Here is a 14,596-nt window from a genome sequence, read left to right on the forward strand (position 1 = left end):
TTTTGTGGGTGGATCACTGAACAAGGAAACAAAAAACCCTGAGACGCTATTGGTTTCACTTCAGGGCTGCTACAAAGGCAAGGTAAGAATAGTTTTATGTATACTAAACTAAAGTACTATGTTTTTACATTAATGCCAATTGTGTCTGCTTACATTAATTTCTAGCATATTTAGATTAAGTCATGTGTTTGATTTGATATGCATCCTTTCATATTGTTGAAAAGGATCACAGCATGTTCTGCTATTATTATTGATATTTTTTGGTTTTTATTTTACTATTTACAGTAGCTGTCACTTTTAATAACTAGTTTGTAATATTCAGTCTATTGTTCTTTTTTTAAGTTTGTTGATTGTCAGTATTTCAGAGCTGAGGAGTGTATGCTAAAACATGGCATAAACAGGTAGCGAGTGCGTGAATAAACACTTTCTGTTTTATAATAATGGATGTTTAAACAGTGATAGCACAAACAAAAAAGGTAAATGCAATGTTATTACACTGAGAGCCAACACTAAAAACAAATACAAGGCAAAGAAAGGTGCTGATATTATATATTTTATGATAATATATATGGTAATAGTTTTACATTCGTCTGTGTATCTTGGTCCATGAGGTTTGCTAATGTTTTAATTTCTCTTTAGTGAAAGTCGGAGAGATCTTTACTTGGTTTCATAGGCCTCCAGCTGTCAAAACAAAATCGTCTCTATGGGAATGTACATGACACGCTTTGTTTTATGAATGATCTTTACGGATTATGGTTAACCAGACTTTTAAATCAACACGGAAAGAACAGCCTTTTTAGGCATTGTGTGAATGTTTAGGCCACATTCACTAGCCAAGAAGTTTGTTTTGGCTATCATTTGGCCAATTAAAAGCAATTTTAAATTTTTAGGTAACAAAAATCAAATAGATATCACATTTAGCTTTGTTATAATTGATCAATTATAATTATTGAAAATTCTGTTTGAAGTTTTGCCTGTCGGTCTTATGATAAATGCAGATGTGCATAGTTGAATTTTTACTTTTTTTACAGCTGTAAAAAAGATGTATAAAAGACATTGTCTATTATGCTGAAGAATTTCCATTGAAAGTCCAAGTTCCATATCAGAGAAACATGGCCACTGAAGGTAAAATGCATGATGAATAATTTTTGGTTTTAGCTACTTCTGTAACACATTCTGCAGGCCTCTTTAGGCATGCGGTTTATCTAAAATCAACTGTTTTTATTAAAGAAATGGTTTCAGATTGTTCAACTATATATAGTAAATATTCTGGACTTTGTAAATTAGACCTTGTGTATGTATACTCATCTAGGTGATTTTAACAAGTGTTTTGGTGCTAAAATAAGGATCAGCACCTCTGCATTATGGCATGTAACAAGATATTTCATTTTTTATACAAACAAATAACATTTTTTACAAACAAATATTCATTTTTAATACAAACAGGACAAATATTAAAGTACATTTTAGGATTTATAATGGCTGTCCTGCTGGAAGTATGTGTTGTGGAAAACCTTCATGTCCCAGGCAACGAGTCACATCACATTGATAAAAGAGAAGCAGGTCTGGTTTATTGTTAGATTCTCTCTCTCTCTCTCTCTCTCTCTCTCTCTCTCTCTCTCTCTCTCTCTCTCTCTCTCTCTCTATATATATATATATATATACAGACAGTGTTCTAGTACAACATTGCACTGTGTTTTTAATGATTCATAAAATAGATTTATTTACATTTATTGGCAGTGTCACCAGTACCCACTACATTAATGGCTACAAATGCAGGTATGTTGTAGAAACATTTCTTTTGATGTTTCTTTTGAATATCATTCCATTTTTTTTACATCTATATTTTTTGTGCAATATGCAGCAGCAGCAACAACAACAACATCAACTACTGCTACTGCTACTACTACTAATACTACTACTACTGCTAATACAAATACTACTACTACTGCTACAACACCAACAGGTATGTGCTTGAAAAAAAACTGACATACACTTTAAACCATTATAAAGTGCAATGTGATGATGTTAGTCTTACTATTGACGATTTTTGTGTTAACCTGTTGATGCTGTATTATGCACAAGTTTATTTATTAATTTATTTACAGTTCTTCAAATGTCAATGAGAATAAATCAAATATTTGACACCAGTCTTACTAATGAAACTGGAACAAAGTACAAATTTTATGTCGATAACATTGAATCAGCAGTGAGTATTACATATTTCCTTTAATAAACATATTCATTGTTTGTTTACTTTACAGCTGCAGAAAAAAATATATTTTTTAGAGAAAGTGCCGCGACTCCGTTTTCCGCGCGGTTTTAGACACGAAATGTGAATCGCCCCTCAGTCTTTAATCAGACTGAAAAGCTCTTTTGCATTACACTCATATCTGCACTGATTGTTTATTTCCTGGTTTGCACTCTCTGCCATGTGCCTTGTGCTACTTTATCTTTTTTACATGTCTTTATTTGTGTAGTTGTACTTTATATATATTTAATCTGTATTTTTACGTTACTGTAAGTGTTAGTGTTATCTGTATGCAGCAAGGGTCTGAGAGTAACGCAATTTCAATACTCTATATACTGTATGTATGAAACCTGTTTTTATTTTTATTTTTCCGCAGCTGTATGTTTTAATAAAAAAAGCATATGTGACAGAGTGACTTAGAAAACAGCAGATTATATGCACTGAACATTTTTTAAATGTACTCTTTATGTACACATACCATACTATATTTCACTTTAACTGCACACTTTGTTTTAGTATTATAAGTTGGCTCTTACACACTATCTCCAATGCACTTTTTACAGATTGACGAAAGTTACAAGGATCTGTCTAGCTACATTAAAGGTTCAGTAAAAGTAACTGGCTTCAGGTATGAAAGTCCAGGACTAATACACTCAAAAGGTGTCATTGTCATCTTGAACCCCTGTGTTTCTCCTCTTCATTGTGGTTTTGTGTTTCACTTTATAGGTCTGGTAGCATTATAACAGACTACACGATTAAAACAGTCAACAACAACAGCAGCAGCAGTGTTGATTTATCATCAGCAAACACACAGGTTTCTAAGATTCTCTCAATAGCAGGAATCCCTGTAGCTCCGGACGCTTTTGAGGAGAGTGGTATGGAATCTTAAAACATCAGTATCTTCTTAATTCTGTCATTTATTTATCTCTTTGTTGTTTGTTTATTTTCCTGGTGTTTGTATCGTTATTTTTGTTGTTTCACAAAGAAGGCGTGCATTTCATGTTGTTAAAGATCACGTATCACAAGCAGTTTCTGCAAATCTCATATTAATCTTGAGTGCCTATGCAGTAGTATTGCTTTAAGAACGTGAGAATTGCTTGTGTAAGAAAGGTGAAATGTGCTGTATTGCTTGTACTTTCAGTGGAACAAATATTGACCATCAAAGATAAATATTATCCTCAGCAAAGGATGGAACTGTGGTGTTCTCATCTAAAATCTGTTCATGGAAAAATGAAATGGAGAGTGAATGACAAAGATCCTGCAGAAAACAAAGCAAAATACAGCATTACAAATGATGGTAGTGGAAGCACTCTCATAGTGAAGGATGTTAGTGAAAGTGACAGTGGTGAGTGACCCGATTTATTTTTGTCTGACAGTCTTTCATCACAAAGCGACTTTATATTCTGCTGAAAGAAGTTACTAAAAGTGTTTAATAAAGCTATAATAAATCTATGTTATTTTAATGATCAGTATTGCGTAAAATTATTTGAGGAATAACAAATGTCTTCACTTGCAGGTAGATACTCGTGTATCATACAAAGAAGCACTATAAACATACCTTATGTTCAGTGGCAAAAAATTGTTATTGAACCACGTCCCAATATCATAGTGGATAAAACTGAAATAAAGTTGCCATGTACAGATCAGACTGTCACGTTCAGATGCTGTGCTGAAGACTACCCAATTGAGTGGGATGGGATTCCTTCTGATGATGAATTGACAAATTCAGGTTGGGCAGAAAAATAGACGTTACATTCTTCTAAAAGTTATTGAGTACAGCTGTCAGTACGCGTGTAAAAACTGTGTAAGTTAAAAATGTAAAAAAGTAAAAAATGAGGTCAGTAATAAATAAATAATTAATTATTGTATGGAGTAAATAGAAGAAATTTAACCATGGTAAATACGTATAGTAAATAGCCCCATTTTTCTGTAGATGTTATCAGTAAATGTATTTACCTGATATGTGTTTTCAGAGCCTGACTGCATCACATTAAAGCATAAAATCTTGAGCACAAGTTGTGGATCTATTGAAACTGTTACATGTCGACTAAAGAACATGAACGAATTAGAAATGTTTGAGTATTACAAGAAAATAATCCAGGTTCAGACCGTCAGAGGTAAGCCTTAAAATTGATTAAATAATATTTTGGTTTAGTTTTGTTTTCGTGAACCTTTATCAAATATTTGTAAATTCTAGATTTTGACTGTAAAAATCAATCACTTGGAGTTGGAAAAATTGGTGACATTGTAACAGGTCCCTGTGAAAAAGGCCTGGAAGGCTACATAACTTATCAATGTCAACAGGCAAATTCTCAAATTGTTTGGAAACCTACACAGAGAGAATGTGTAGTTGAATCTATCAAAGACCTTGAGAGGAAAGCTAAGGTAATTTAATCATGTATTTATTAGAAAATAAGGGGAAAAGACGTAATATTTCTTCTTTTTTATAATGCAGTTCTTGTTTGGAGAAGAGATTCCAGGTTTTATGTCAATCCTCAGTAAAGCTGCAGATCAGAACAATGTTGAGATAACACAATCTGCTCCAACTGTCCAAACTATAGTTAAGATACTCTTCAAAATTGCTAATATCGCACAAACTTTTACCATTAATAAACCTGTGATAAAGGTATGTACTGTATATTCAGTTTTTGATGCAAATATATCACACTGTGTATTATTTTACATTTTTGCTTGTTTCCATTATCTGTCACCTCCCATATACATAATTGATTTTCTCATAAAACAGTCTCTCTTGAAGTTATGGTGTAATAATTGTATTACATAGCATTTCATTTGTTTGTTTGTTCAGTTTTTTCTATTAATCATGATTTTTCTTTTATTTAAGGATTTTCTTAAAACCGTGAACTTAATTGTAAGAGATGAATCTAAAAACACATGGGCAGAATTACAGAATGGTCAGAAAACAGAAAACAGAAGCACTGAACTTCTACAAGCTATTGAGAAAATAAGTGATCGTCTCTCAGATGACAATTTTATGATCAATGAAGGGTCCGTTCAGTTGAATAGAACAACAATTGAAAACTCATTCATTGGAACGTCTCTACTAGCAAACTCAACGACTCAGATTGTGATACCAAATGTTGTTAAACCAGCCCTTACAACCATTATTGTTTTCACAAAGCTTGGCAATGTCCTACCAACTCGCTCTACTATTAATGACAACAAAACATCAGAAAACTGCATTAATGGAGACGTGGTTGTGGTTAAGGTTAATAATACAGTTAACAACATTTTGCTTACTTTTGACAAGACAAATGCATCATTGGGAAATCCGCAGTGTGTCTTTTGGAACTTTGATCTCTTCCGATGGGATTCAACTGGATGTAAAGTCAAGATCTCAGGAAATGAAGCGGACAAGGTTACATGTGAATGCACTCATACAACCTCTTTTTCAATCCTGATGTCACCGGTTGCAAATGAAGACCCTGTTAAACAAAGAGACTTAGCCTATATAACATACATTGGAGTAGGTATTTCTATAGCCTGCTTGATTTTTTGCCTTTTTCTTGAGATGAGTGCATGGAGATTGATGACAAGAAATGGCACGTCTTACATGCGGCATGTCTCAATAGTCAACATTGCTGTGTCTCTCCTAATTGCTGATACCTGTTTCATCATTGGAGCTGCAATTGCAGATGAAGAGCAGATGATCTCAGTGGGTCGCTGCAGTCCAGTGGTTTTCTTCATGCACTTTTTTTATTTGGCTCTTTTCTTCTGGATGTTCTTTTCAGCACTTTTGCTTCTTTACCGCATTGTCATGGTCTTGGCTCAAATGTCAAGGACTAAAATGACGATCATTGCCTTCACAGTTGGTTATGGTGCACCTTTGCTCATAGCGGTTATTACTGTCGCATCCACAGCTGGAGCTGAAAACTATGTTTCAAAAGAAAATGCATGCTGGCTGAACTGGAATGAATCTAAGGCCCTGCTGGCATTTGTGATTCCAGCTCTGGCTATCGTTGCCTTTGTGTTTGTGGTCTTGTGTAAGATGTTAAGGAGAAGGGTTGGTGCTACAGCTCAACCAGATGAAAGGGATGTTCTTGTGGTCATTGTCCGATGTGTGGCCATTCTCACTCCTATCTTTTGCCTGACATGGGGATTTGGGATTGGAACCATGGTGTCACGTGACTTTGGCATTCGTGTGGTTTTCGCCGCATTTAATTCACTGCAGGTACCACTTTGTTTCTTTGTTTTATGTTTGTTTATTTATGTTTTGTTATTTATTTATTTAACAACCACACATCTAGGACTACAATTAGTGATATTAGACTGGTTATCTCGGCTATTTTACACATAACTTAATAACTAATAAAATACTTGGGGCCATATTTACTAAACTGAGCAAATTAACGTGAGAGTGCAATTTAAAAAAGCACCAATAGGAGGACATTTTTTGTGGGTGATTTACTATAGTTGTACAATAAAAAAAACTCAGGCGCGATATCTCATTCCCATAATGACTAACGCAATCTACCCAAAGCAGCACATATTAGCACAGGGTTTAAGACATGCTTTTTTGGGCATTAAATAGAGTCACAAATACCAGTACAATGATGAGCACAAACCTTAAATCGTGTTGCGTGATTCATTTAAAATGACTTTTTATTTAAATACTCTCCTCCCACAAAGTTTGCACCTGAAGAAGAAACTCCTACAAATGCACATTCAATAAGACCAGTCACAGAAACAGTTGTGTCCCCGCCTTTTCGGCATTAATTGTCACTGCGTGTCTTTAGTAAATAAAGACAGTATTTTTAACAGCAAAAGAGACTTTTGTCCACCGCAAGCAGTGAGTAAATCTGGCCCTAAATTACGTATGTGAAATAAAAAAATTGAAACAGGAAGTGCTTCTGATTAAGTGTTACAGTACTTACTGTACGTCTTTCAAAATGGTCTATAGTGTGTTTCACATAAAACAATTACTATTAGATATCATTTTGGCTGGATCATTTATAACTCCTGGTGAGAGTTTTTCTTTTTCTTTAATCTCATGCATTTGCTTTGAAGTTGTTACATTCTCATGTGTTTCGTTTGTGACATTTCTTTTAATAGGGATTCTTTGTTTTGGTGTTTGGGACACTTTCTGACAGCAAGGTATTTATTATGTTGTTTTGTGGGTTTTAACAAATACCTGTGATTCTAGAAATTCTAATAAATGCAATATATCAACATAATATACTGTATACTAACCTGTTCTCTCTCTGTATAATCCAATTCATTCTTGAAACCAAAAATTAAAAGGCTGAAATGGATGATACATTTCTTATGTTCTATAATATATAAATTCTTAATGTATTTTTTGCAGGTGCGAGAGTCACTGTCAGGAAAGCTGATACTGTATAACTTTGGTTCCGGTCGTACCAGGGTAAGTGACATTATAAAACACACTGTCTATGATTTCTTGCTCAACACTGTAAATTTCGTAAACTATCATTCTGTAATCTTGACTCTGACATCTCTGTATTGTAGAGAACTAATCCACAGACATCATCCACAAGTGTCTTACAAAGGATTAGTAAGTTTGTTTGCAAGTGCTTGTGTGTGAAAAAATATATGCGGTATATAAATGTGAGGTTATAGGATAAAGGTATGATGTTATAATGCCTTGTTATTAGAAACATTATTGTTAAATGTGTTAAATGTACTGAACATGTGAAGATACCACGATAGATAGTAACGTTCATCTATTTTCAGATGTGGACAATATATCTGGAACCCGAAGTTTCTCAACAGCTTCATCTTCTAACAGCTTCAGTTAAATAATTACAGGTGGCGGTTGTTGCCTAATGGTTAGAGAGCAGCACTTGTAAACTGAAGGTTTCAGGTTTAATTCTCAATGTTGGCAGGAACAACTGATGTGACCGAGTAGGCTATGAGTGACCATATTTGACCATCACATCGATTCACCTTACTGCAGGAAACATTCATTAATGCTATGCAAGTGTGATTTATATTGTCTTCAACCATAGCAAAAATATTGCAATATTGGAATTTAGGGTAGAATTAGCAAAAAACTACATTAAAGGCTTTGTAAACTAGACGTTTAATGCCAACATTCAAATCACATTTAAGTTGAAATTTGAAGCCTCCAATTGTTAAGACCATAGTGACAAGTCGTCACTGACAACCTCGTTCAAGTTTAAGTGAGCTTTCGTGTCATGGTGCTATATGTGGAGACAAAGAAGGGAACAAAATGTTGTGACGCAATGTTAAACTTTATATGTTAATGTTATATGTTATACATTTAACATGTATGAACTTGCAAATATCTAATCAGATGTATAGTTAAAATAAAATACATTTTTTACTTAATCTATATATATTAACTGGGTTTTCTGAATATGTGACCTCAATGCACATATACTGAATATGCATTGAATACCGTTAACTTTATGTGCAAGTTTGCATTAATAAAAAAAAAAAATGTTTTGTTTTCTTGAAATTCTGTTGAAGTCTGTTGTTTAAAAGGACTAACCACATCCTGGTTTTACTTTAATATGCTTGGATTATCAAAATAAATACAGGTGATAGCTGTCATGAACGTGGGTGGTGAGGACAAGGACAGAGGACCCAGGTGCAGACAGCGGGTAAGGGGTTAACAAGACATTTAATAAAATATAAATACAAAACAAAGACCCACGTGGGGGTAACAAAACAAAACACAAGGGTATAAAACATGACACCAAGGACTAACTACACCTAACCAGACTAAGACAACACTTGAATTAAATACAAAAATAACTAAACTACACTGACAAGACAGGAACTCACCACATATGACACACACGACAGTACAATGATTCAGCACAGGACAATGAAACAAGAGGACTATATAAAGGGGACTAAATCAAGAAGGGGCAGGTGCGGGACATGAACTAATTAACAAGCAATAACGAGACGAAAGGGCGGGAACAGAGACGCCACACCGGAGAGAGGGAGTATATGGAATGCCAAAACTGACTCTCTCCACATAAAACAAGAGGTTCTATCATGGTTCTGCCACTAGGTCAAGAAAAGCAAGACAAGGTGGGGCAGAACCATGACAGAAGCCCCTCCTTAAGGAGCAGCATCTTGATGCTCCTCAAGGAACAAACTACACAGACTGTGACAAACAAAGACATGGCGCCGGCTGGAAAGCCGGCTAGACAGCACATGGCGCCGGCTAGAAGGCCGGCTGGACAATACATGGCGCCGACTGGACGGCCGGCTGGACAGGACATGGCGCCGGCTAGATGGCCGACTGGGAGGCCGGCTATCACCGGCTGGGCAGGCCTGGATGTCGACGAGAAAGGGGGGGGGGTGCAGTCGGTGGCTGGGCAGCGCTCTCTGGCGGCTGGGCAGCGTTCTCCGACAGCTGGGCAGCGCTCTCTGGCAGCTGGGCAGCAAACAAGGACAGAAACAGACAAGACAAGCGGTAGACTTCAACAGGCCTGGGTACCAGCTGGGACGCCGGCAGGGATCCGTGGCGGGAACAGGACACCGGCGGTCTCGACCCTGGAGGGCAACCCATCGACCTCAACCCTGGAAGGGAGCCCGACGGTCTCGATCCTGGACGGGGTTCCGGCAGTCTCGACCCCGGAAGGGAGTCCGGCGGCTTCGACCCTGGAGGGGAGCCCGGCAGCATCAACCCCTCCCGCCGAGATCCCTCTGTCTGCTGGGTCCGTCGTTGGCTGAATCATTCTGTCAAAAACGTGGGTGGTGAGGACACGGAGACAAGGACAGAGGACCCAAGTGCAGACAGCGGGTAAGGGGTTAACAAAACAGACTTTAATAATAATTAAAAAAATACAAAACAAAGACCCACGGCCCTGGAGGGGAGCCCGGCAGCATCTACCCTCCAAGGGAGTCCGGCGGATTCAACCCTAGAAGGGAGTCCGGCGGCATCGACCCCTCCCGCTGAGATCCCTCTGTCTGCTGGGTCCAAAAGGGCTGGTTCATTCTGTCACGAATGGTGAGGGAACAAGGACACAGTACAGAGGACCCAGACGCAGACAGCGGATAAGGGGTTAACAAGACATTTAATAAAATATAAATACAAAACAAACACCCACGGGGGGGGGGGTAACATAACAAAACACAAGGGTATAAAACATGACACCAAGGACTAACTACACCTAACCAGACTAAGACAACACTTGAATTAAATACAAAAATAACTCAACTACACTGACAAGACAGGAACTCACCACATATGACACACACGACAGTACAATGATTCAGCACAGGACAATGAAACAAGAGGACTATATAAAGGGGACTAAATCAAGAAGGGGCAGGTGCGGGACATGAACTAATTAACAAGCAATAACGAGACGAAAGGGCGGGAACAGAGACGCCACACCGGAGAGAGGGAGTATATGGAATGCCAAAACTGACTCTCTCCACATAAAACAAGAGGTTCTATCATGGTTCTGCCACTAGGTCAAGAAAAGCAAGACAAGGTGGGGCAGAACCATGACAGATCGCAGTTATGGAAAGTCTTGTTATTTTTATTCTGGCTGAAACACAACCATAAATTCTTACAGCCTATGCACTTCTAAAGCCATGCAACAGCTTTCTTTAAGGAACAGAACATACCCAGTACAGAAGTGCCTGTATGCTGTCTCTGTTTAGGTTTCTTGTATATAATGTCTGTGTATATGTATAATGTACGGACAGCTGGTTGTCTGCTGTGGGTCTACTAACGTTTTTTGTGAAAGTTTTCGTGTAAACATGCTTCATTTGTTTAATATACGTGATTGTTAAAATATGTTAGTGCCTTATCAATATTAACCAATAAAATCTGAAAACTCTTTCAGAAACCCAACAGAGGACCCTTAGAGGTCTAAGCATGGTAGTGTAACACTACACACAGGACGGAAGGACGATGCCACAACAAGACTCTGTGATGTATGAAGGTTTAATATAAATCCAAGGCAAAAAAAGGTAAATTCCAAAGGGTTGGTGATCCACAAAAACAAACAGGTAATATCCACAAGGTGACTATATTAGAATAAACAAGAAAGCCACGGGAGAACAGAATGCAATTTATCCGCTCAACCAATCACAGCACACCATTCCACGCATTGTAAACAGTAATGGCGGCACTCTGAACGGTCGGCATCCTAGTTTCCCTGATCTACTTTGTACTTTGTGTTCAACAAGCAAACAAAAAAAAGGAATAATTTTGACAGCATTGATGAAGCTATGCTGGTGGTCGGGAAGAAACGTAAGCCATCGAAATCTAATCATTTACGTGAGGAGATTAAGAAGACGAGGCACTAATTTATAGCATTAAAAAGATGATCCGTTGAATTCATTTTAGGAGCGATGACTGATTAAATGTATTTTTAGTCCAGTGCCTGTATGTAAGATTCGTATTGTTTTGAGTTCAGAGGCTGTCATATGTGGATCAACTCACTTTGTTGTGTATTTTCAACAGTTTCAATATGAAAAATAACTTTTATATTGATTCAATGGATTTATTGCATTTTGAAAAAAATTGTCATGGATTTATTGCGTTTTGGGGAAAGAATGGTCAGTTTTTATAATAAATCTTTTAAAATCAAAATCTTGATTTGAATTTTTTATGTTACTAGAACCTAAATATGCTATGTAAAACTTTGAAACAGAAAATAGGGGTTTTCATCTTGCCACTTTCTTTGCAAATTTTTACTCAAATTAATCAAAATGGATTTATAGCGTTTTGGAACCAAACTCTTCAAATACATTTGGCAGTAATTGCAAAATAAATAATGCAACAAACATTTTATTTGTTAATATATCCAGGGAGTAGATGAGCCTTTCCTTAAATGGAAAGTCTTCACAGACAGTCACACTCATTAAACCTCTTACAGGTATAAAAAGGAGACCAGCAAAGGCATAAACATGAAAATAGCCATTGCATCCTTTTAATTTTATACCAGTGATGATAGTAAAAATAGTCAAAACTAAATGTCACCAGTACAGCAACAGTTACTTAAAAAGTCAAGTTAGTGTAGTAAGTAACCAAAACTGTCAAGCACATGTAGCAATAGTCAAACATGAAATATTTGTGACGTAGTGAAGTTGAAATATGTTCCATGGGTATCTGTTTCACTTGTTTGTCTGGTCTCTTATCTTTGTTTTATTATCAATGTATGAATTTATGATATAAAACTGTCCATATTATATCAAGTGCCTCAAGTGCTTTACGTCATATTAATATCTGCTTTAAAAATTTGTGAAAATTTGTGGCCTTGTATGTGATAGCACTTTGGCACTTGACAATGTGTTGACAACTAATTTCAGACAATATTCAATTATAATAGTCAATTCAATTCTATCTTACAGGCTAATCATCAAACCACCCCATCAGCTCCAGCAACTCCACCAGTCCAACGACCCCACTGAGAAACTGCATCACTCGACTTAGATTTATATGTTCTAACTGCAGTTAACTATACTAACAATAAACCATTAGATACATTGATTAATTTAAACTGTGCCACACAACTTATACCTCTGACACATTGTTCTCTCTCCTTGACAGGAGCTGATAGAAAATAGTAGTCATGCGGTCTCAAGTTTCAGTTGTGGTGGGTGTTGTTCTTATTATTTATGTAATACAGGCAAATAATACAACAAACACTACACATGTACAGTAGGACCGATCTATTATTTTTGTAATTGTTATTATTAAGTAGGTATTCTGTTACGGAGACTGAAATGACAGAAGCTTGTTATTATTATTATATGTCTTTGTTTTCAGCAGGATGGCTAATGAGTGGAGTGATGAATTTTCTGGTAGAGTGTGAGAAATATTTTTAGCTCTCCTAATGTTGATGTAAGCTTTTTGCCTGTAGGGACACACCTATTAAACTGCAGAACAAAACAGCATTCCTCAAGTTCACAGGGAAAGGGACACTAAACACTAGGTTAACTAGATCAGGTTTCCATTTCAGTGTTATATGAAGATATGTCTTTCAGGGCATGGCGAGACAGCCGCAAATAAGTCACTACTGTAGTGGATGTCATCACTTCCATTTGACATCTGACTATTTTTCCCTGATAAGTTTGAATGAAAACTTAAAATATAGTGCAACAATAAGTAAATGTCAACTCTTATTATGTATATTAATAGAACGCTTTAAAAATTCAGTTTTGCACTTACAGTCATTGTCCTCCTTCACGTTACTACCGTGCACCTTGTGAAGCGCAACAGTGAGGGGAGGTGCGTGTGTTCGCTGAACATAATCTCACCTTCTTATTCTTCTATTTCTCAGAACAGGTTGGCTTGGCACGTTGTTCTGTGATGTCAGAGAGGGATTACAGACAAAATACGTCTGTTTTTAGAAACACCGGAGTTGTTTTCACACGTGAAAAGAGACGACAATCAGAAATTACATACTTATTGGCATAGTTGTGTTGCATTTCGTATTTTATTGTAATTGCTTGTGCCGTAGCTTAATATCCGCTGTATTATCCAAGCAGGACGTTGATGTTTGTGGCTACCTTGGTTTTTTCTCTAAATGATAATGATTTAGGGCTTTCACATATCAGATGTTCACTGCATGATGGTGGCCAAAGGAATTCACAATAACTGTATTATCACTAAATCTTTTGAAAAGACTTTTAACAAGAAATAAAAGGTGCTGTCAGATAAATTAATCTTTAGTTTTTGTTTTCTCTTTTTTGGTCAGTGAATCACACTTAACATTTAGGGAGCAGAGAGAGTTTGTAACCATTGTGTCTTATAAAACAAAACTTTTAGCTGCTGAATTATTTACAATATTACGATACGGGTATGTGTAGAACACAGTATTGATGATGGATTGTTTTTATCATGATTATTATCAGTATCATGGTTTTGCGGTACATTGTGACACCTCTTGTGTAATGCATGTAAACATGCAATGTGTTAAATGGAGTTTAGAGGTGTTTTAGTACAGTAGCTACATGCTTTTTTAAAGAAACAAGTCGCAGGTATTGTTTAGAACTCTCTGCAGGAATGATGTCTCATAAACAGCAAGTTCACAAGATATTAAAATCCATCTGTTATTAGCCATTTAAGCAAATATTCAGATTTGCTTATTGACTGTGGTTTTAAAAGAGCCTTTCAAAGTGTCACATATTTATAATTCTACCATCCATATTTTCTAATGCCGTGCATGTTTAGGTGATGCACAGTGTGCGATTTTTGCCAATGGCGTAGCCCACAAGGCTTCAGTCTTTCTGTGTGTGCAACCTTCTTTCTGTTCACACAGGGGAACAAGGAAATAATAGAAAGTATTAAACTAGTTTAGCAGGTGACCCGCACATAGTCACATTGTTGTGGGGACATGCACAATGACATGTTAATTCCAG

General features: G+C 36.6%; 1 protein-coding gene across 4 annotated transcripts; it reads left to right on the forward strand.

Moving 5' to 3' along the window:
• The first annotated feature begins 31 nt into the window (after positions 1-31).
• On the forward strand, positions 32-13,885 carry LOC130566387 (adhesion G-protein coupled receptor F1-like). Of its 4 annotated transcripts, XR_008964460.1 has the most exons (21): positions 32-82; positions 1,032-1,125; positions 1,447-1,563; positions 1,741-1,779; positions 1,865-1,966; positions 2,109-2,209; positions 2,815-2,879; positions 2,978-3,126; positions 3,393-3,596; positions 3,768-3,980; positions 4,225-4,368; positions 4,449-4,636; positions 4,707-4,877; positions 5,097-6,443; positions 7,325-7,366; positions 7,578-7,637; positions 7,742-7,787; positions 7,967-8,859; positions 11,071-11,197; positions 12,584-12,828; positions 13,521-13,885. XR_008964460.1 is itself a non-coding variant. In XM_057353834.1 (18 exons), the coding sequence occupies exons 2-18, from the start codon at positions 1,113-1,115 to the stop codon at positions 8,029-8,031; spliced, it is 3,066 nt and encodes a 1,021-aa protein (XP_057209817.1). In that variant the 5' UTR covers positions 32-82; positions 1,032-1,112; the 3' UTR covers positions 8,032-9,371. The 4 variants fall into 4 exon arrangements, 1 of the variants encoding a protein (XP_057209817.1); XR_008964459.1 differs by having other exon boundaries at positions 11,071-12,828; XR_008964461.1 differs by lacking the exon at positions 4,707-4,877 and having other exon boundaries at positions 11,071-12,828.
• Positions 13,886-14,596: the final 711 nt, after the last annotated feature.

The sequence above is a fragment of the Triplophysa rosa genome, linkage group LG15 (assembly GCF_024868665.1).
Source record: "Triplophysa rosa linkage group LG15, Trosa_1v2, whole genome shotgun sequence".
Lineage (NCBI taxonomy): Eukaryota > Metazoa > Chordata > Actinopteri > Cypriniformes > Nemacheilidae > Triplophysa > Triplophysa rosa.